This window comes from Mustela nivalis (genome assembly GCF_964662115.1).
Source record: "Mustela nivalis genome assembly, chromosome: 13".
NCBI lineage: Eukaryota > Metazoa > Chordata > Mammalia > Carnivora > Mustelidae > Mustela > Mustela nivalis.
Genome location: NC_139032.1, coordinates 91,396,873 through 91,415,528, shown reverse-complemented (window position 1 = coordinate 91,415,528; position 18,656 = coordinate 91,396,873). Strand labels below are relative to the sequence as shown.

Sequence of the window (18,656 nt, the reverse complement as noted above, 5' to 3'; positions counted from 1 at the left end):
TGTGGTGGGAGCCATCCAGCCCCGTACAGGCCTAGGAAATGGTGGCCCTGTCCCTGCGAGCGCAGGGCCCCCTGGAACGGCCATGGGGGCCAGGATGGCGGGAGACCGGGAAGCTCCTCTGGCTGAGGAAACCAGGGGACAGAGTGGGACAGGACGGCTCCTGCACAGAGTGTGGAGAACCTGGGGCAGCCCCGGCCATCTGGGGGAGTCTGGGGTCCTCGGACCGGGGTCCTGGGCCAGGGCGGCCACAGCCTCAAGCCTCTCTGTCTCTCTGTGTCCGTGCACCCTGCAGGGGGAAGCCGGCTTGGAAGGCCCTCCTGGGAAGACTGGCCCCATCGGCCCCCAGGGGGCCCCCGGGAAGCCCGGGCCTGACGGCCTGCGAGGGATCCCGGGCCCTGTGGTGAGTGGACGGGCGCCGGAGAGGGGCGGCCGCTGCAGGGGTGCAGCGTGGGCACAGGGCACGGGGACACGGGGACAGAGCCCGTGGGGCTCATGCTGACGACCCCTTGTGTTTCAGGGTGAGCAAGGTCTCCCAGGCTCCCCAGGCCCCGACGGCCCCCCGGGCCCCATGGTGAGTGACGACCTCTAGCATGCTCCCGGGGAGCAGTGGGGGAGGGCAGAGCCGGGGAGCACAGCTCTGACCGCGCCGTCTCCTCCTGCAGGGTCCCCCAGGACTCCCCGGCCTCAAAGGAGATTCTGGCCCCAAAGGGGAAAAGGTAACACAGGACTTAGGTGCCTCCAAGGCTGTGACTCGGGGCCCCTCAGACACGCGGGGTTTCGATCAGTCACCCAACTGGTCAGTGCCCACCACAGGCTGGGGACAGGTCCTGGGGGGTCTGAGAACACAACCAGCCTGTGCCGCGTGGGATGCTCCGTCCCTGCCCTCGGCGGGGACCCTGGAGGCCTGCACCCGGCTCCTGGTGGAGGGGTGTCCAGGGTCCGAGGAGCGCGCCCACTCTGGACACGGCGGCCCGGGACACTTCTCTCAGGGTGAGGGCCAGGGCTCCGCAGCAGGGCCAAGCCCACGCACCTTCTCGGGTCAGGGGCTTGTCTTCTGCTCACGTGGGTTTCCTGACTCATGTAAGGCACGTCCACAGAGCATACAGTCACACCTGAAGGACGGAGGAGTCTGTCCCTGTCCACTCTGGTGCCTGTCACCGCTCAGCCTCTGAAGTAAGGAAAGCTGGAAACACCCTTCTAGAACTTTCTGCAGGCTCATATAAAACAAACACATGGCAGCCTCTGTAGGAAGCTTTTTTAAAAAAACAGCAAATTGTTACAGTATCTATAATACTCAGCAGCTTTTTCTCACGGAGGTCCACAGAGTTTCCGTGCCCTGTAAAAAAAGGTGCACACGTGGACGCGTACACGACGCACAGAACCACTGGGGGAAACACGTGTCCTCACGTCGGTCTGTACCTGGACCCACGTCTCCCCGTCCCTCAAGGGCGACGTTTACCACGGACCGTCCATGTCATTCCTGCGGTCTCGCCCCTCGACCTGCCCTTAGGCGCGCTCCCCCACCGGGAGGGGTGGGCCGGTGTCTCCGTGGTTCCCGTGGCAGGGACTTGCTGCCCCGTCCAGCCGGCCCACGGGGTGGGCGGAGACACGCAGCCCCAGTGCGCGCCCCTTCCTGCCTTTGTTCGTCGACAGGGTCATCCAGGCTTGATTGGACTCATCGGGCCTCCGGGTGAACAGGGCGAGAAGGGTGACCGCGGGCTCCCCGGCCCCCAGGGCTCCTCTGGCCCTAAGGGAGAACAGGTACGTGAGGCGGTAGCCCCTCCCCCACCCAGTGCAGCCCCTCCCCCACCCAGTGCAGCCCCTCCCCCACCCAGTGCGGCCCCTCACGGGTGGGGAGTAGCTGCTTATAACCTGGTGCCCAGTGGACCTGAGGCCAGTTAGAGCTGGAAGGACGTCCTCACGTCCATCACCTCTGGATGGGAACAGCGGAGGGGACGCCAGCGTGGACTGGCCACCCGTGGCTTCCTCCGTGGGGCCCCGCTGGGCCTCAGAGGGGAGGCTGGTTCACCTCACGGCCTCGCAAAGGTCTCTGACCCAGCTGGCTGCCCAGGTCGCTGGCGAGGCGTGGCCCGTGTTTGCCAGACACGGGGGCAGGGCCCGCACCCTGACCCTGGATGTGAAGACGTGGCCCCAGACTTCCCCGAAAACCACAGCGCTGCAAACCGTAGCCAGAGTCATCCTCACTGCACAGTGAGCCACTGGACGTGGACTCCGTGGTCAGGGGAAGGGCGATGTGTGCCGGGGAGGCGGGCGGGGGCACGTGGCCGGCCTGCCGCGTCTGTGCGCCTCCCACACGAGGGCTTGCTTCCACACAGAGATCCCTGCTGCCCGAGGTGCGTGCCCTTGTGGGTGCCCCCGTCGGGCCACGCCTGACCGCGAGGGACCGGTCTCGTGAGGCAGGCCGGGGAGGCGGGAGTGAAGGGGGATGCGCGCGGGGCCCCGTACGGTCGTCGGGGGGTGTCCTCGGGAGCCCTGCTCCGTCCGCCGGCGCGCTCCCCGTGGCGTCGCCCGTGCCCTGCGCCGGTGCCCTCCAGGGCATGGCAGCCCCGTGACCTCGGGGATTTGGAAGATGTCCGGGGTGTCGGCCCCCAGTGTAAGCACCGCCCTGTGCCCTCACCGCAAGCCGTCCCTGCAGCGTCCCTGGTGGGAGGTGCTGGCTGGAGACTGTCTTGGATTCTGACGGCGATGAGCTGCCCCAGGCCCCAAGGCGGAGGGGCGGGGAAGGGCACCTGCTCTCGGCCTCCCTCCGCCCGGCTGTTGCTTCAGCCTTGCGGGGGGCCGTGCGGAGTCGGGTTCTAGGTGGAATGAACCTTGGGGCACCCTTAGAGCCATGGTGCCGAGTATGAAAACCAGCGCGAGTCACTGGCCGCACCCGCTGGCCTGGCCTGCATGGACCGAAGGTCTGATCGGAGGCCGCGAGCTCCAAGTGGGGAGAAGTGTCAGGAGTGGCGGGCAGGCAGCGCCGACAGGACCCGGGACACTCCGTGTGTCCTGCGCTGGGGTCGGGGAGACCCACACTGCGGACGGGAAACAAGGCAGGACCACGCCAGCCCCTGGGTGTGCAGCTTCTGCATTTCCGGTCAGAGCGCTCGCAGGGATAGTAGCAGGCAGTGCCCTCCCCGTGTCCCCGAAGACGCCGGCGTCCCAGCCCGGCCCGGGCAGCCAGCGGGGATGGTCAGTCTCCTGGAGCTCATTCGGGCCCCACCAGGCCCCGCGAGGAGACGCGGTTCCCCTCCACGGCAGCCGGCCCCTCGTCGGAGGGCGTCTGCAGGCGGACAGACCTGGAGCGTGGAGAGCCGCGGCTTCGAGGCAGGGGAGTGTGTCTGTGACCCTTGTGTGGCGTGTAACTGACCCTTGTGTGATGCGTGACTGTGTTTTCTGCTCCTTTTCAGGGCATCACTGGACCTTCCGGCCCGATCGGTCCCCCAGGCCCTCCCGGCTTGCCGGTGTGTATCTGGGAGGGGTGGGTGGTCCCGCGCCATTCTGGGGAGAGCAGGAAGCAGGCGAGCCTGGGCCATGGGCCATGGGCAGCAGGACGATGACAGGATGGCCGGGAGCCCCGGATTGGGCCCACCCCGAGTGGACGTGGGGCCCAGGGTAGATTTGCTCGTCCCCTCCACGTCCGGGCCCCGAGTGACAGAAGCAGGGAAGGGGGGTCTCTGGGCCTGACCGGTTTCAGGCAGGGGAGGCGGGCATTTCAGAAGACATGACGTGGCACCACAGACACCCTGGGCAGGGCGAGGAAGTTGTCCCCATCGGCGTGAGCGGGACTGCCTGGCCCAGACGAGAGGGGTCAGGGACCAGCCGGTGCAGGGAACCCCCCACACTGCTGGGGCCCCTGGCAGGCCAGAGCCATCCTACAGGGCTGTGAGCCCCCACTTGCCCCTCCTGGGCCCGGCCGTGGGTCCCCGAGGTCCCAGGCAGTCCCGCAGTCCAGCGCTCTCCCTGCGGTTGCTCCGACTCTGGCTGCCTGAGCCGCGGTTTCCCGGCTGCAGGGTGGGGGGCGCGTGGGAGCAGGGTGATCGGGCTCGGACAGGACTGACCTCTCCATGTGGCCGAGCACCCCACCCTCCCCCGCGTCAAGCTAGTGCAAGCACGGGCTCCTGGGAGAGGGATTCGGGGGCGGGCTGGGGGTGAAGAGCCGGTCAGGCCTGAGCGGGATAGTGGGCCGGGGGGCGCCCGAGCATGAGCTTATGTTGTCCCCCACTCTCTACAGGGTCCTCCTGGGCCAAAAGGTGCTAAGGGATCCTCGGTAAGTGGTGTGTGCCGCAGACGGGCCCCTTCTGCCCTGGGGGGGCGGGTATGTTCCCCTCGATGAGAAGCGCTCTGGGCCCTCTTCACCCTTGGCTGGTGGCAGCACTGTCCCCACGGGCTTCTCCTCCAGCATGGCGAGCGTGTCCCCCACCAGAGTTGCTACAGACCGCGGCCTACGGGTTCTTGCTCCCCACGTTAGCAGGAAAGCGCCCCCAAGTTCCCATCTCGGGGTGTCAGGCTCTTCCGTCTGGGACTGAGGACGCGGTCCCTGCCATTCCTCTCCCGGGCACGCTCGACTCGGCCCCTCGTGGTCCCCGCGCCGGTCCCCGCACCGGTCCCCACGGACATCCTGGAGCACCAAGGGGGTTTAAGTCACAGCAGGCCTCGGAGAGGACAGTTGGTCTTTTCTTTTTCCCAGGGTCCCACAGGCCCGAAGGGTGAGGCGGGCCACCCAGGTCCCCCCGGCCCACCGGTGAGTAACCTTTGAAGACGGGAGAGTCAGGAGGGGGCTCCCCCGAGGCTGAGTCCGTGGTGGGAGCGTCTGTGTGTGCTGTTCGCTTTCTAGATCGTGGTGGAGGGAGTCCGGGCCCTGAGGGAGGGAGGCACTGGGTGTGTGCGTACCGGTGACAGTGGGCAGCCCCCAGCGAGGTCCCCAGGGCATGGGGAGGGGCCGTGATGAGCCCGACTGTAGGACGCCCTCCACGGGTCCCCGTGCTCGGCCCAGCAGCCTCTCGATTCCCGTCTCAGCCCTCGGCTGGGGCTCCCACCTCGGCAGGCGTCCGTGTGGCCCCACTATGTGTGGCCCCAGGCTGGGCTGTGGGGCCAGGGAAGGGTGGGTCGCTTTGAGCCCAGCTGAGGCTTGAACCCCAGGCCACGGCCGGGAGGAGGGCGGTGCGCGTCCAGGGAGGCCTGGCGGCAGGGCTGGGCGTGCGGTGCTCGGGGGCAGGAAAGAAGGGGAGAAGCACGCGGGGGTGACGGGCGTCTTCAGCCGGGACGTGGGGCCCCGGCGGCCCTGGCGCTGCTCCCATTGGGACCCACCCGGTCCTGTGCCCACGCAGGGCCCCCCCGGCGAGGTCATCCAGCCGCTGCCGATCCAGGCCTCGAGGACCCGGCGGAACATCGACGCCAGCCAGCTGCTGGACGACGGCGCGGGCGAGAACTACGCGGACTACGCGGACGGCATGGAGGAGATCTTCGGCTCGCTCAACTCCCTGAAGCTGGAGATCGAGCAGATGAAGCGGCCGCTGGGCACGCAGCAGAACCCCGCCCGCACCTGCAAGGACCTGCAGCTGTGCCACCCCGACTTCCCGGACGGTAGGGGCCCGCGGGGCCCGCGGGGGGCGGGCACGGGGCGGCCTGCGCCGTGGGAAGGTCACCACCTCCATGTCCCAGTCTGTGCCGCGGGCTGCCTGGGCATCTCCCCCGGACGCCGACGGAGGCGTCGCAGGACGTGACCGGGTCCTGGGAGGCCAAGGAAAGAGAGCAAGGCTTTGTGGGGGCACAGAGCCCTGTTCTGGTCCGGTCTTAGCCACTGTCCCACGCGTGACCCTGAGCCTCGTGTCACCCTTCCGTGGAAAGGGGCCAAAGCCCTGCCTCTCAGAGGAAGTGAGAGGGCATTGTGCGCTCCACGGGCACAGCAGGGTCCGCGTCAGACCCGGAACTGATGTCCGTGTCGGGGTGTGCTTGGGCCGGTGCTCTGGAAACCAGACTAGCCCCCGACCAAAGCCACTCCTGTCCTCACGGCCCTAAGCCACACGCAGCCCACCTCTGAAGTACAGCGTCCTTGGCCGGCTTTGCCCCCCGGGACGTGTGAGCAGCTCTCCTCTGCCGCAGGCCGTCCACGCTCCCCGTCCTCGATCAGCCCGGAGGGCCGTGGGTGTCCGACACCGACCCACCGAGGCGGCGGCTCACCCTCCCCTGCTCACTGCTGCAGGGGAGCTGTGGTCCCCACCGTCCAGCTGGGCCCTCGGGGATGGGTCTGTCGTGGCTCGGGACGCGGCACGGAAAGCCGCGTGCGTCCGACGAGCCCCGGGGGAGGCCTGTGCTGGCGGCCTGTGTGCCCGGCCGACTGCGTTCTCCGCTGGGCGGACGGGCTGCGGCTGCCTCTGCGTCCACGCGGGCCGCTCACGATCTCTGTCCACCGTGCAGGAGAGTACTGGGTGGACCCGAACCAGGGGTGCTCCAGGGACTCCTTCAAAGTCTACTGCAACTTCACAGCCGGAGGGGCCACGTGCGTCTTCCCAGACAAGAAGTCCGAGGGGGTGAGTGCCGGCCTCCCTGGTGTCTTCCCCTTTCAGCGGGGCCGGGTTCAAAGCCACAGTTTCTCCCCCAGAAGGAGACCTGAGCTGTGGGGCGGGGTGGGCGCAGCCTGGCGCGGTGGCCGGGGAGGGGTCGGCCGGCCCCACGTGGAGATTTCAACCGCAGGCGCTCCGCTCCTTCCTGACCCGGCCCCGCAGGTCTGCCCCCAGACCAGCCGGGATCCTTGCGGGCGCCTCGGAGGCAAGTCCGCCGTCCCCCGATGTGTCTTTGAGAAGCTGGTGTTTGCCTTGTTCCTTGGGGTCCGCTGACGCCTGGGCACCCCTCCGGTCTCTCCCGAGGGCAGCACGTGTGTCCCAGCTCTGTGTGGGATGTTGGTCAGCGAGGTTCTGATGCGGAGTCGGGGGAACAGCGGCTAATGGTTCCTTCCGTGGGCGAGTTCGTGTGTGTGCAGATGGGAGGGAATGTGGCGGGAGACACGCGTGGGGCTGGTGTGTGTGTGCGGGGGGACAGGGGCTGCTTTCCCCTTGGGCGGAGGACAGCTGAGGCAGACAAGGTCCCCAACTGCAGGATGACCGTGACGTAGTGGCCTCTGCGTGGGGCCTCTGCAGACCCCCACGACGCCCCGAGGCGGCCGGATGTCCAGACAGGTCGTGGCTCGGGTGCAGGAAGAGTCGGGCCTCCTGTGGTCTGCAGGGGTGCCTTTCCCTCACCCCTACATCTCACTGTCCCTGTGGGGAGCTCCAGCACCCCTGGACAGAAGGCCCGGCCATGGGGCAGGGGCTCCGCTGGGACAGGCACAAAGTGGGGACTGCCGTGTTCTGGGCGTGCTCCCCGACCGGAAGCCGCTCGTCACCCGGACGCCCGCAGCACACAGCCTGATGCTCAGAGGGAAAACACAGGCCTCGGGAGCCTCCCACTTGGCAGAGGCCCGGGAGGATATTTGGGTGGAAAAGGCATCGTTTCTCATCTTTTCTTATGACCGCTGTCGCCAACACGAGGCCTTGCTGCTAGAGGATTGGTGGGCGCCCCAGGAGCCCAAGCGGGTCTTGTCGGTGGGCGGACAGCAGGCTGGGGGCGGAGCGACCCCCACCGCTCCGTGCTCTTCCTCGGGCTCAGCCCCCTGAAGGGAGGGACCCTCTGCCGGCCGCCCGCACCTGTGCCCGGTCCCCAAAGGGGACGTGTTACCGAGCGCAGAGGCAGGCGTGCCCGGAAGCGCACGCAGGAGGACGGCTGGGCCTCTCTCCCTCCCCGCACGCCAGCAGCTCAGAGGGGAGCCCTGGGGGACTGAACGGGGAGCCAGGCTCCCGCCTCCCCAGTGCATGACCAGGACCCGGCGGAGCAGAGGGACTGTGGGCCCGTCCCCTGTGCTTCCTGGCTTTGTAGCAAGGAGCCCCCTGTTTCTGCTGCTGGAGGCCGCGCAGGCCCTCCTCCGAGAGGGGGTCATGTGTCCTCACGGCCCGAGCCTGCTCCGCGCTAGGCCCATCCTCGGGAACTGCGCCGGCCCCGTGCCCAGCGACCCCCTAGTGGGAGCCCCCGCTTCTGGGCCGAGGCCACCTGTCCAGGTGACGATCAGCATCCTGCTGGGACCTCGGGAGGCCCTGCCCACCACACAGCCACGCAGGACTCGCGCATTAGATGAGACTCCACGAGGGGCCGGCTGCGGTCGGCCCACGAGGGTCCCTTGGCTGGTCCCTGCACGCTGGCCCCGCTTGTCCCCAGTGCCTTCGGCACCTGGGAACGCGTTCCCCGCCCACAGTTCCGGAGCCGCGGGCCCCGCACGAGAGGCCGGGTGTGCACAGGCGTGCGGGACGCAGGCGGCCGGCCTCCCCCAGGCCTCCGTGTGGTCCGGCCCAGGGCGAGCACCCCGACCCCGTAGGAACCCCCTCTGCCGTGGGGGGCGAGGTCGGGCGGGAGAAGGCGCGTTTGCAGGTGGGGGGAGCTCGAGGCGGCGGGAGAATAACACTGTCCTTCTGTTTCTCTCCCCCCCGCCCGCTCTGTGTTTAGGCCAGGATCACTTCTTGGCCCAAAGAAAACCCGGGTTCCTGGTTCAGTGAATTCAAGCGCGGTAAACTGGTAAGGCCGCCTCTGGCTTCCCGCAGTACCCTTCACACGCGTCCGTTCCTGTCTTACAGAGTAAAATGGCCCGCTGGCCCAAAGAGCGGCCTTCCACCTGGTATAGTCAGTACAAGCGAGGGTCCCTGGTAAGTGGCCGCCGGGACGCTGCCCGCTTGCCGCTCGGCCTGGCTCCCGGCTCTGCATGGCACCCGTGGCCGCCGTGCGCCGCACCTGCTCTCGCCCCTCGGCCGGCCACTCCACGGCACGCGACGGCCAGACTCCCCCTTGGCGCCCACGCCCGCCGTCCCCCCGAGGAGAGCTCGTCCGGCCTGGGAGCCGGGGGACAGATTTCCAGTCCGGCCGAGGACAGGAGCTGGGTGCCCAGGGTGTGGCCAGGAGCGGGAACCAGATCCTGGGAGCCGGAGGGCTCTCTCCTGCTCGGTCCTAGTGGCCAGGTCAGAGGACACGGGTTCCAGACCACGAAACCGAGCTCTTCCCAGGATGGGGGCCACGGAGGTGGCCTGCAGCTGCGGGGTGAGGAGGCCGTCCTGATGGCCGCCTGGCCATGGGCCTCGGTTGGCCGCCGCTGTAACTCCTGGGGAGCCGCTGTCAATAATCCGTCCCAGAATCGGGAAGACGCAGGCATCTCTCGAGGGAACTAAAGGGGATGTCCTGTTGCTAGCCGGGGACAGCCGGTCTGCGCCCCTCCATGCCAGGCCCGAGGCTGACCCGCTGGCTTGGGCACGTTGCTCTGACCATCCCAGGGGTTTGATCTGGGCCCTGTGCCCTCTTTCTAGCAAGTGGAAGGGCCAAAGGTCGAGGTGGGCGTGTCACAGGCACCGGACTCTGTTCCTTGCCCTCATGTCGTCAGATCTGGTCGTCCCCCTGTGAGGGGGATGTCTGTGCCCTGGGAGGGGTTCCTTTGTCACCTAGAAGCTGTGCTGTGGGAGCTCCGTGACTTCCCACCTGGCCAGCTGCCATCCGTGTGGGCACCCTGGCCTCCTCGGGAGGGGCTTCCACAGAGGCCAGGCCCCCAAGGACTCCCAGAACCGCGGCTTCCTGCCAGCCTTGCCCGGTCCCGCCTCTCCCGAGGCCCCTCGCTCTGCAGCCTCCAGGCCCCTCCTGGCTGCCAGCACTGCCCAAGCTGCGTGTCCTTGACTCTAAGCCGCTCTGGCTTCTCACAGACCCTCTGGAGGTCCGCCCTCGCCTAGCCATGTCCGTGGAGACTTCCTCCCGTCTCTGTGCGGACGGCGGGCCTCTCGCCTGCTTCCTGCCCTGCTGTCCCTCCACCCCTGCCGCGCTCGCCTCGGAAGGAGCAGCCGCACACAGAAGGACGCTGCGGACACCCCCTCGGCGCGGGCTGGGCCCAGCGAGCCGGGGACTGGGGCCCGCGAGGGCGGGTCGGGCAAGCTGGGGTCCCGGACTGAGACAGCCGGGCACCCCTCGGGGCCCTGCAACCCGCACCTCACACAGAACACCCGCTTTCCACCAGCGGCCTGGGGAGCTGCCTCCCGCCTCTGTCCCATGTCAGGCTTGATACCGAGCTTGGAGGCAGAGGGACACCCCAGGGGAAACCAGCTTCTCCTTTGGATTTTCCTGCGCCTTATTCTAGCTCTCTGGGCCCGTCCTGGTGGACGTGACGCAGATGCAGGTCCCATCCTGAAGAAGCCGGCCTCTGCCCTGGTCAGGGCCGCTCTGGCCGTAGCCCAGGAGCACGCGTGCAGAGCCGCTTTCCCCGGGAGGGCAGGGTCCAGCCCTGGAGGCCTCAGGTCCTTCTGTGTCCCTGCTGCTCTCTGGCCTGTCCCCGCGCATGCGTGCTTCTCCCAGTCAGTCGAGTACCCTCCCAGGAGTCCCTGACGGCCCGGATTGCTGGTTGGTATTCGGTTTTCCTCTGCAGGGTCTGACCGTGAAGTGTGCGGTCATTGCGGGCAGAGCTGGTGCTGGGCGGCAGCACGGTGCCCTCCCGGGCCTGGTGGGGAGGGACAGGGTCGCTGGCCGGGCCCCTGCCTCCACGCCGGCTAGTTCTGCGGACGTGTGTATGAGCGAGCAGACAGCATGGGCCTCGATTCGCCCTTGTGTGTCGGGCGCGGCCTCCACGGATGCCCAGAAACAGCGGGGCGCCCTCTGCCTCCCGTGGGGAGGCCGGCAGAGCGTGGAGGCGGGGAGGGGGCCAAGACTCATCTGGGGGAAGGCAGGCACCCGTGTGGCCTGGCCGTGTCTGGCTGTTCTGGAAGCTGGAGTCTGCAAGGATGCAGACGGTGAGACTCACCTCTGGGGACACCCCGAGCCCTCCCTGTGCCCCTGGATCTCAGGACCTGTTTGTGGGGAGCCGGTGACGCCGGAGAAAGCCCTTGAGAATGGGACTGTCACTTCCTAATGCCCTGCTCTGGGCTTGCTGTCAGGGAGTCTTGTCCCCAGAGTGCCCCCTGCTGCCCCTGCTTGGCCTGGGCACCGCTGAGTCCCTGCACCCAGGCCAGGAAGACCTGCTCTGCTTTCCTCTGGGTTCTGTGCCCCAGAGAGGCAGGAGCGGCCTTTCCTGTGCACCATCTTGGGGCTCCCCCGTCCTTGCAGGAGGGCGCCCGGTTACCCTACCCTCCAGCTTGTGGCCAAATGGCTCCGGCCCCTCTTGCTGCCGGGACATCTCAGCACCCCATGCGTGCCCCTAGCCGGCCCGAGTTACCCCCGAGGCCCCCCGCCCTCTCTGTCTGCACTGCCCACAGCTTCCTGGCCAGGCACTTACCAATGTTTTTCATCTATTACCATAATCTCAAGAGATCCTTCCTTTAGCCGGCCTCTGGGCATGGTGACAGGAACTCAAGGGCGAGTCTCTGCCCCCAGGTTGCTCACGGTCTGGGGAGGGCTGCAGCCCAGGAGGGAAAACAGAGAGCGAGCCAGGCCAGGGTGGGGAAGGGCACGTGCCCCAGGCAGGCTTCCTGGAGAAGGTGCATGGCCTGAGCCCTGGACGAGTAGGGTCCAGCCAGGCCAGGAGGGCAGGTGGGTTGTGCACGTCTCAAAAAGAAATGCGGTGCGTTCCGCTCCATTTCGGGGAGCCCCTGAGAGAGCCAGTGTGTTCTGGCCTCGGGGACGGGGCGTGGGGCGCATTCCCAGGGCGGTGCCCGCCGCGTGGCTCACGTTCCCCAGGAGACCGCACGCGGACGGAGATCGTGAAGGCTGGGCTGCGAGGAAAGCCCCGTCCCCTCACTGCTGAGCGCCGCCCCTCCTGTCCCCCCAGCTCTCCTACGTGGACGCCGAGGGCAACCCCGTGGGCGTGGTGCAGATGACCTTCCTGCGGCTGCTCAGCGCCTCGGCCAACCAGAACGTCACCTACAACTGCTACCAATCGGTGGCCTGGCAGGATGCCACCACGGGCAGCTACGACAAGGCCATGCGCTTCCTGGGCTCCAACGACGAGGAGATGTCCTATGACAACAGCCCCTACATTCGCGCCCTGGTGGACGGCTGTGCTGTGAGTGTCGCCCACGGCGGCAGGGGGCGGGGGCCGCCGCGGGGCCTCTGCCTTCATCCGTCAGGCGAGCGTGCGGGCCTGGGAAAGCGGAGCCCGGACAGGAAGGCTGGGGAGCCGGGTCCGTGGTCCCGGCCGGCTGTGATGTGGGACCCGTGTCCGTCTGGCCTGGATCCGAGAGTCTCTCCTCAGGGCCTTCCCGGGAGCAGCCAGGGCACACACTGTGCTGGGCGGTGCCTCCGGGTTCACGGCTGACACCGGCCCCCGAGCTCGCGGGGCCGTGCTGGGCTGTGCCCTGGCCCCCTGCGCCCCCCAGGAAGGGCCGTTCCGCTCCCCGGCCTGACTGGAGGTTTGCTCAGCCCGCACGGCCCGTCGGTGCCGGGGCTGCGTTCACACCTCGGGCCCCGGGCCCCGGGATGCTTGCGCTCCTGTGCACCCCACCTGTGGCCTCCCAGAGCTAGGCCAGGGTCTCCACTGAGGGCCAGTTCCTCGGCTCTGTGCCTCCGGGGGGGGGCTCTGCCGCCAACCCGGGGGGTCGGAGCTGCGTCCTCGTGTTCTGGGAGGTGTTTAGGATGCAACCATGAACCAGGGGGTCCGGTCCCCTGGAAACCCTCAGGCATGTCCCTCGTGTGGCCTTTGAGAGGCTGGAGGTGGCGGTTGCCGTGTGTGTGTCTGCGAGTCTTTCTGTCCCGCCTCAACGTCCGTCCTCCAGTTCTGGTCTCAGAGGTTCTGTCCGTGGTGGCCAGGCCAGCTCCCGTAGGGACAGGGCTAGCGTGGGCTCCAGCCCCACTCTGTGTCCAGGGCCGGCCCCTCGCAGGTCTCCCTCCAGCTGGCACACGGCCCGTCCCTGGAAGGTGCCGCGCCCTCCCCGTGTGGCCCGGAGGCTCTCGCGGACACTCAGCGCCGCTCCAGACCGCGTCCTTCCCGCGCGTTTCCGGGGGCGCCCGGTCCTCTGAGACGTCTGCTCGCGGGCCCGGAGTTCCCACCCTAGTCTCCCACCTCACCTTTTTTTTTTAACCTTTTTTTAAATTTTTTTTAGATTTTTATTTATTTATTTGATAGACAGAGATCACAAGCAGGCAGAGAGGCAGCAGAGTGAGAGAGGGAAGCAGGCTCCCTGCTGAGCAGAGAGCCCGATGCAGGACTCGATCCCAGGACCCTGAGATCACGACCTGAGCCAAAGGCAGAGGCTTTAACCCTCTGAGCCACCCAGGCGCGCCAGCCCCCCTCACTTTTTGAACAGAGCAGCTAGAGTGTCTCTCAGAGCTGGTCCCAGTGTGTCCCAGGCCAGGCAGAGGCGTCCCCGAGCCCTGAGCGGCCACCCTGGGCTTGCGGGAAGCCGGTGCTCCTGCCTCGGGGTCAGTGCTCCCTGCTGCTCCCGGACCCGCGTGCATGAGAGGTGACGGTTTTCCCTAATGTCTGCTGAGGCTGTCCGGTCCTGTCTGGCCAGGCCGGAGTGTCCTGGACGGCTCTGCTGGGCTTCTGGGTCCCGCAGAACCGGGAGCGCACAAAGCTGCCCAGTAGCAGCCAAGGGCGGAGCCCAGGCTCACCACTTGCGTCCTGCCCTGGCCGGGGCCCTTGGACTGGGCAGCCCCCTCCAGCCCTGGGGAGCCCTGTTCCTGCTCCCTACCCCAAGGCCACCTCGGGGATGATGGGGGAGGCTGCCCGGAGCGCAGGGTTCCCTGTGGCCCCCTGCCCCTCCTCCCTGCTCCCCTGCATCCTGGGGTTTGTGGGGGTCAGTCCTTGGGTCTGACTGTGGAACGAGCAGGACTCATCCCTGTTTGAAGCAAGGGGTCCAGACACATGGGGGAGGGGCCTCCGCCCCCAGCATCTGCTCGTGCTTCTGACACACGCCCCAAGCTGTGCTGACAAGGTCATGAGGCAGCAAGTAGAATTTTCCCTGAGTCTCTGCCTCCAGAGGAGAGGCAGGACCCCAGGGCCTCGAGCGTGGCTCGGAGCATCCTGGCTCCTGAGGCAGGAGGGAGACACTCGGGTGAGGCCAGTACCCGGCTCCTGGTGAAGCAAGCAGGCGGGTTCTCCAGAAGAAGGGGGCCTTCCCTGCGAGGGGTGCTGGGAAATGCCTCTCGGGGGTCGGGAACCCCCAGCAGGGAACGGGCCGGCTGTCCCTGGCTCCGTGCTCCAGCTCACACACACCCGGCGCCCCAAGGAGCTCCCCGGGGGGAGCCTGGCGCCCCCATCCCTTTTTCTCCTGATGCCCCCTCTCCTGATCATCACAAAAGCAAATCCCAGAGCCCCCGGGGTTCCCAGCGATGCTGCCCAGCTCAGAGCCCCCTCCTGTCTCTGCCGTGGGCCAGCCCAGGGTCCGGCTCCGGTCTTCCTTAGCCCCAGAGCCAAAGGCCTTCCTTCTCTGGCCCTGTCTCCTGGTGGTCTGGTGTGCTGGCAGAACGCTAGCCTCCATGCCCCCAGCGCCTCTAGGGTCACTGCAGGTTCTGGGGAAGAGCTCTTCAACCGCAGAAGCAAAATCTGAGTTCGGGTGAGGTCCAGTGGGCTGCCCAAGGCCCTTAGGATGTGGCAGAATGCAGTCTCCCAATGCCTGCCCCCTTCCCACCATAGTCCATTTCAGGCATAGCTGTTCCTTGAATGCCTCCCTTGACCAAGAGCTCACTACCACCTGGAGCAGTCCTGGCCATGGCGCCAAAGTCTCAGTATCAGGAAGATCTTCTGGGCATGGAGCCAAAACCCTCTTACCCATCATGTCTGCCTCTCATTCCTGCTTCTGCGCCTTGAGTTGGACAGAGGAGACGCAACTCCAGACCAGGGCTCCTCGGCCTTTGGGGCCAGATGCGTCTTCGGGGTGTGTGGAGTTGGGCTGGGGGCTCTGTCTGCATCGTAGGGTGTTGAGCAGCGTCTGTGGCCTCGACCCCCCAGAGCTCAGTCCCCCAGCTGGCTCTGACAACCCCAAATGCCTCCAGACACAGCTGCACGGCCCCCGCCTGGGGGAGCTTCCATCCTTCCAAAAGGACAAAGATCGGAGGGCAGCCCCAATGGCCCCACCTTGCTCCGAGCTGGAAGGACCCAGCTCCTCCTCCTCCACCGTGGGGTCCAAAGAAGCCAGTGCTGCTGGCCAGGAGCCTGAGCCCGAGCCCAGGCGTGGCTGTGATCCAGGCCACGGTCCTGCCCCAGAAAGCAGCGGTACACCTGCTCTCCTGAGAGTGCTGCTGGGCAGGGGAGGCTGCCCAGTTCTGTGGCGGTCGTGTCCGGGCTCCACCATGATCCTCTGAGCCTCCCTGGAGGCCATGGTGAGGTGCAGCTAAGGGTGACTCGAGACACTCCCGGAGGTAAAACAGACCGTCTGAGCAAGGGGCTCACCGCAGCACGCCTCTGCCGTCCCTGGCCCTCTGTGCCTGTTTAGCCAGTACTCCTGTAGACCGGCGAGTGGGTCAGGTTCCCTCCTCTTCTCACACTTGCGAGTGTGGAGTCCTCCTGCTTCTGGGCGAGATTGCCAAGGGCAGGGCCGGCAGTCTCCCGTCACTGTCTTAGAGCTCTTCGTCTTGAACAAGGAGCGGGGGCTCGGGTGTGTTCCGGCGGGACTATGCTCTCTGCAGCTGGTCCCGGCAGGGTTACCATGGGGTGTCCGAGCTGGCAGGGGCGGGCGTGGGTCTGGGACTGCGGAGAGGGCCGAATGGGATGTTGGGTGGGGCGGGGCGCTGCCTGTCCCGGCCAGGCACGTCTCTCTCCCTCCGCCTGCCCGGACCGATGGAGCAAACCTGCTTTCTCGGCGGCTGGCCATGGGCGCATGTGCGTGGGAGCCCAGGAGAATGGGGCAGGGCAGGCTCAGCCCCGCGAGGTGGCCCCACCCCCACTCCCCACGCCCCTTACCGACACGGGCCTCTCTTCTGCTTCCTAGACGAGGAAAGGGTATCAGAAGACTGTTCTGGAGATCGACACGCCCAAAGTAGAGCAGATACCCATCGTGGACATCATGTTCAATGACTTCGGTGAAGCGTCACAGAAATTTGGATTTGAAGTGGGGCCGGCTTGCTTCCTGGGCTAGGAGCCACGAGCCCGGCCCCCAAGAGCAACCTCGTGACCTCAGCGCGCCGTCTGCGGGCGTCCTGGACAGTGAAGGCCCCTCGTCCCTCCCCGACCTCGTCTGCGCCCGGCTCCGCATCGAGCCAGACCCCAAGCCCACAGAGAGCAAAGGGAAAGAGCCGAGTCCTCAACCCGGAGCTGAATCACATGACCTAGACAGCCCGCAGCCAGCGGGCCCCACCGCCACGCCAGCCCCGTTCTGTCCCCACCGCACGCCACAGGGACGGCGAGGCCACACTTGCGGCTGCCGCGCCGGCCGATCTGTCTGCACAGAGAGGCCGCCGGGCCGGGGCATAGGGCTGCGGGATTTGGAGATCACTATTATTTTTTAAATTCAACTTGAAGATGTGTATTTCCCCTGACCTTCAAAAAATACTCAGAGGCAAGCCTCGCAAAGGTCACCCCCTTCCAGCCAGAGCCTCTGTTCTCAGCTACACGATCCATTCCTGGGCCAAATGTCATTCTGCACGTGCCTTTCCGATGGATTAAAGGTGCTTTCGTCTTTGTGAGTTTTAAGTAAATATTTGTATTGTATTGTCATACGTGTTCAGTGTCCCCGACTTTCAATCATGCATGTCAGCCTGGCTTCAGTCCCACTGGGAGGGTGGGGAGGGGGGGCGGGCGTCCAGTTCCGGCGAGGAAGGGGCAGCTCCGTCCTCACCTTCCAGGAACGTGCAATACGGCGGGGTCCGCCCGGGCGGCAGGAGGCCGCGCTGCTGTTGGAACAGTGGGTGCCCGGACCCCTTTCCAGATGATTTTTTGATGAGCTCTGGATTTATTTTTTTTAATGGAGAGGAAAAAAAAAAACAAAAACAAAAAGAACTTGATGCTTTGCCTTTCCTACATGCACTTAGATTAAGTCGCGGGCGTAAATTAATTTTAATTCTTCCTTCCCCCGTTTTTCTCCCCGCGGAGCCTGATGGGAGAGTGTCCCGGAGTGGGGAAACCACATTCTGTAGATGATAATCAAATGAAACTGGTGCTCACTGCTACCCTTTTCCTTTGTGGTGCTGTTTTGAGATCTCCTTGAAAGGCGACCCTGGGGTCAGCTGGCCGCGCCTCCTCCTCCCGCCTCTCTTGGCCCCGGTCTCGGCCTGCACGGGGCATGGGTCCCTGCCGAGGACGGAAGGGCGGGCGCTCGCCACCGTCCTTCCCGCTGGCCCACGCGCTTCTGCGCCCTGAGACCGCGGCGAGGCCCGTGGCGAGCCTTACGTTGTGCTTCTGTGATGGGAGAAAACACACCCGTGGTCGAAGATGCCGCCGGCGCTGTCCGCGGCGGCCGACGAGGAGGTCGTCTTCGGTTTCGCCGAACGTTTGGTGCTAATTTCTGTTTGTGCTCAGAACTGAGCTGAAGCTGCGTGTGCAGACGGGGAGATGTGCAATGAACTCGGGGGTCTCCCTGGGGCTGCCGGCGGCGGCTGCTCCCCCACGTGAGCGGTCGGGATCTCCACCCGCATCCTGGGGACCAGCGTCAGCCGGCCGGCAGCTCGGGGCTGGGGGGGCTGCTTCGCGAGCGAGGGCCGAGCGGCCACCTTCCGCGGACGGAGGGCCCAAGGGACCGGCCAGGAAGGGCTGCCCCTCACTGTGAAAAGCAACGCCCTTTCCTTCCGTGCTGGGGGGAGCGGGCAGGGTCCTCCGGCTCTGCTCGGCCCCCTTGGGAGCCGCTGTGACCCGCGGTTCTGGTGCTGTCCTCTGCCCGCTGGGCCGCCCTTCCCCCTGGGGAAACCACAGCAGAGCCCCGCGCCGGGCGTCACGAACACCCGCTCGTATTTCTTGCATCCCCGCGGACGTGGCGTCCTGCTATCACCAAAGGGAAGTCTGGCTCCGAGGCTCTCCCGAGCCCAGGAGGCTGACACGTGCCAATGACTCTCACATTTGTCTCTTCCAAAGCGAACCATATCCGAGGACGGCCGCGCGGTGCCCCGTGGGCCTCGTCTAGGTCATGTGATTCCCCCCAAGCCCCCCCTTGCGCTGTCCTCATCCTTGTGGCCCCTTCAAAGTTGTTGTCATTCTACAGAAATCAGACGTGTCCCCTTCTCCCGAGGCCACCTTGCCATGGTATATTGCAATAAAGGACTTCTTACGTTTGCAGACGCTCTCCGGTGTGGTCCTTGTGCCGCCTCCTCTCCGACGGGAAGGGGGAAACCCCCCAACGGAAAACCTACAGCGAAGGGTCTAGGCCTTCGGGCCCTTAAAAACACGACATCAGGTGACACCTGCCCATTGCTGGAGAAGCCCACGGGCATGTGTTCCCGAGTCCTGTCTGTGATGCCCAGGAAAGGGCCTTTTACCGCCGATGAACCCTGTGTGACGCAGAGGCCTTGAAGGGGTTGCTCAGTGAGTGAGCTCCCCGTTCCCACCGTGCACAGATGCGATGGGCCGTCTTCCCGCTGTGCGGGGCCTTCCCCCTGTGTGGAACCGCTCGCCGTGTGGAGCTGGTGGCCGCAGAGGGAGTGCGGTGCCGCCGAGACGGTGCACCCCCCGCGAGCAGGACGGAGAACGGAGCCGTTCCTGGGGGGCTGGCAGGATGTGGCCGGGCGCCAGCTCGGGG

The 18,656-nt window shown here is 66.4% G+C and overlaps 1 protein-coding gene across 3 annotated transcripts in view; it reads left to right on the top strand.

The window, feature by feature from the left end:
• The window catches only part of COL5A1 (collagen type V alpha 1 chain), a 136,752-nt gene extending 118,556 nt beyond the window's left edge, over nt 1-18,196 (top strand). For 2 of the 3 annotated variants that reach the window (XM_082696218.1, XM_082696220.1), the window contains exons 55-66: nt 293-400; nt 518-571; nt 663-716; nt 1,654-1,761; nt 3,414-3,467; nt 4,238-4,273; nt 4,694-4,747; nt 5,334-5,589; nt 6,424-6,536; nt 8,539-8,607; nt 11,822-12,055; nt 15,921-18,196. In XM_082696218.1, coding sequence (XP_082552344.1) covers nt 293-400; nt 518-571; nt 663-716; nt 1,654-1,761; nt 3,414-3,467; nt 4,238-4,273; nt 4,694-4,747; nt 5,334-5,589; nt 6,424-6,536; nt 8,539-8,607; nt 11,822-12,055; nt 15,921-16,067 — 1,287 coding nt within the window. In that variant the 3' untranslated portion in view covers nt 16,068-18,196. Of the gene's footprint in view, nt 1-292; nt 401-517; nt 572-662; nt 717-1,653; nt 1,762-3,413; nt 3,468-4,237; nt 4,274-4,693; nt 4,748-5,333; nt 5,590-6,423; nt 6,537-8,538; nt 8,608-8,666; nt 8,736-11,821; nt 12,056-15,920 lie in introns of all 3 variants that reach the window. The other variant, XM_082696219.1, reaches the window with a different exon arrangement.
• The last annotated feature ends 460 nt before the right edge of the window (nt 18,197-18,656 follow it).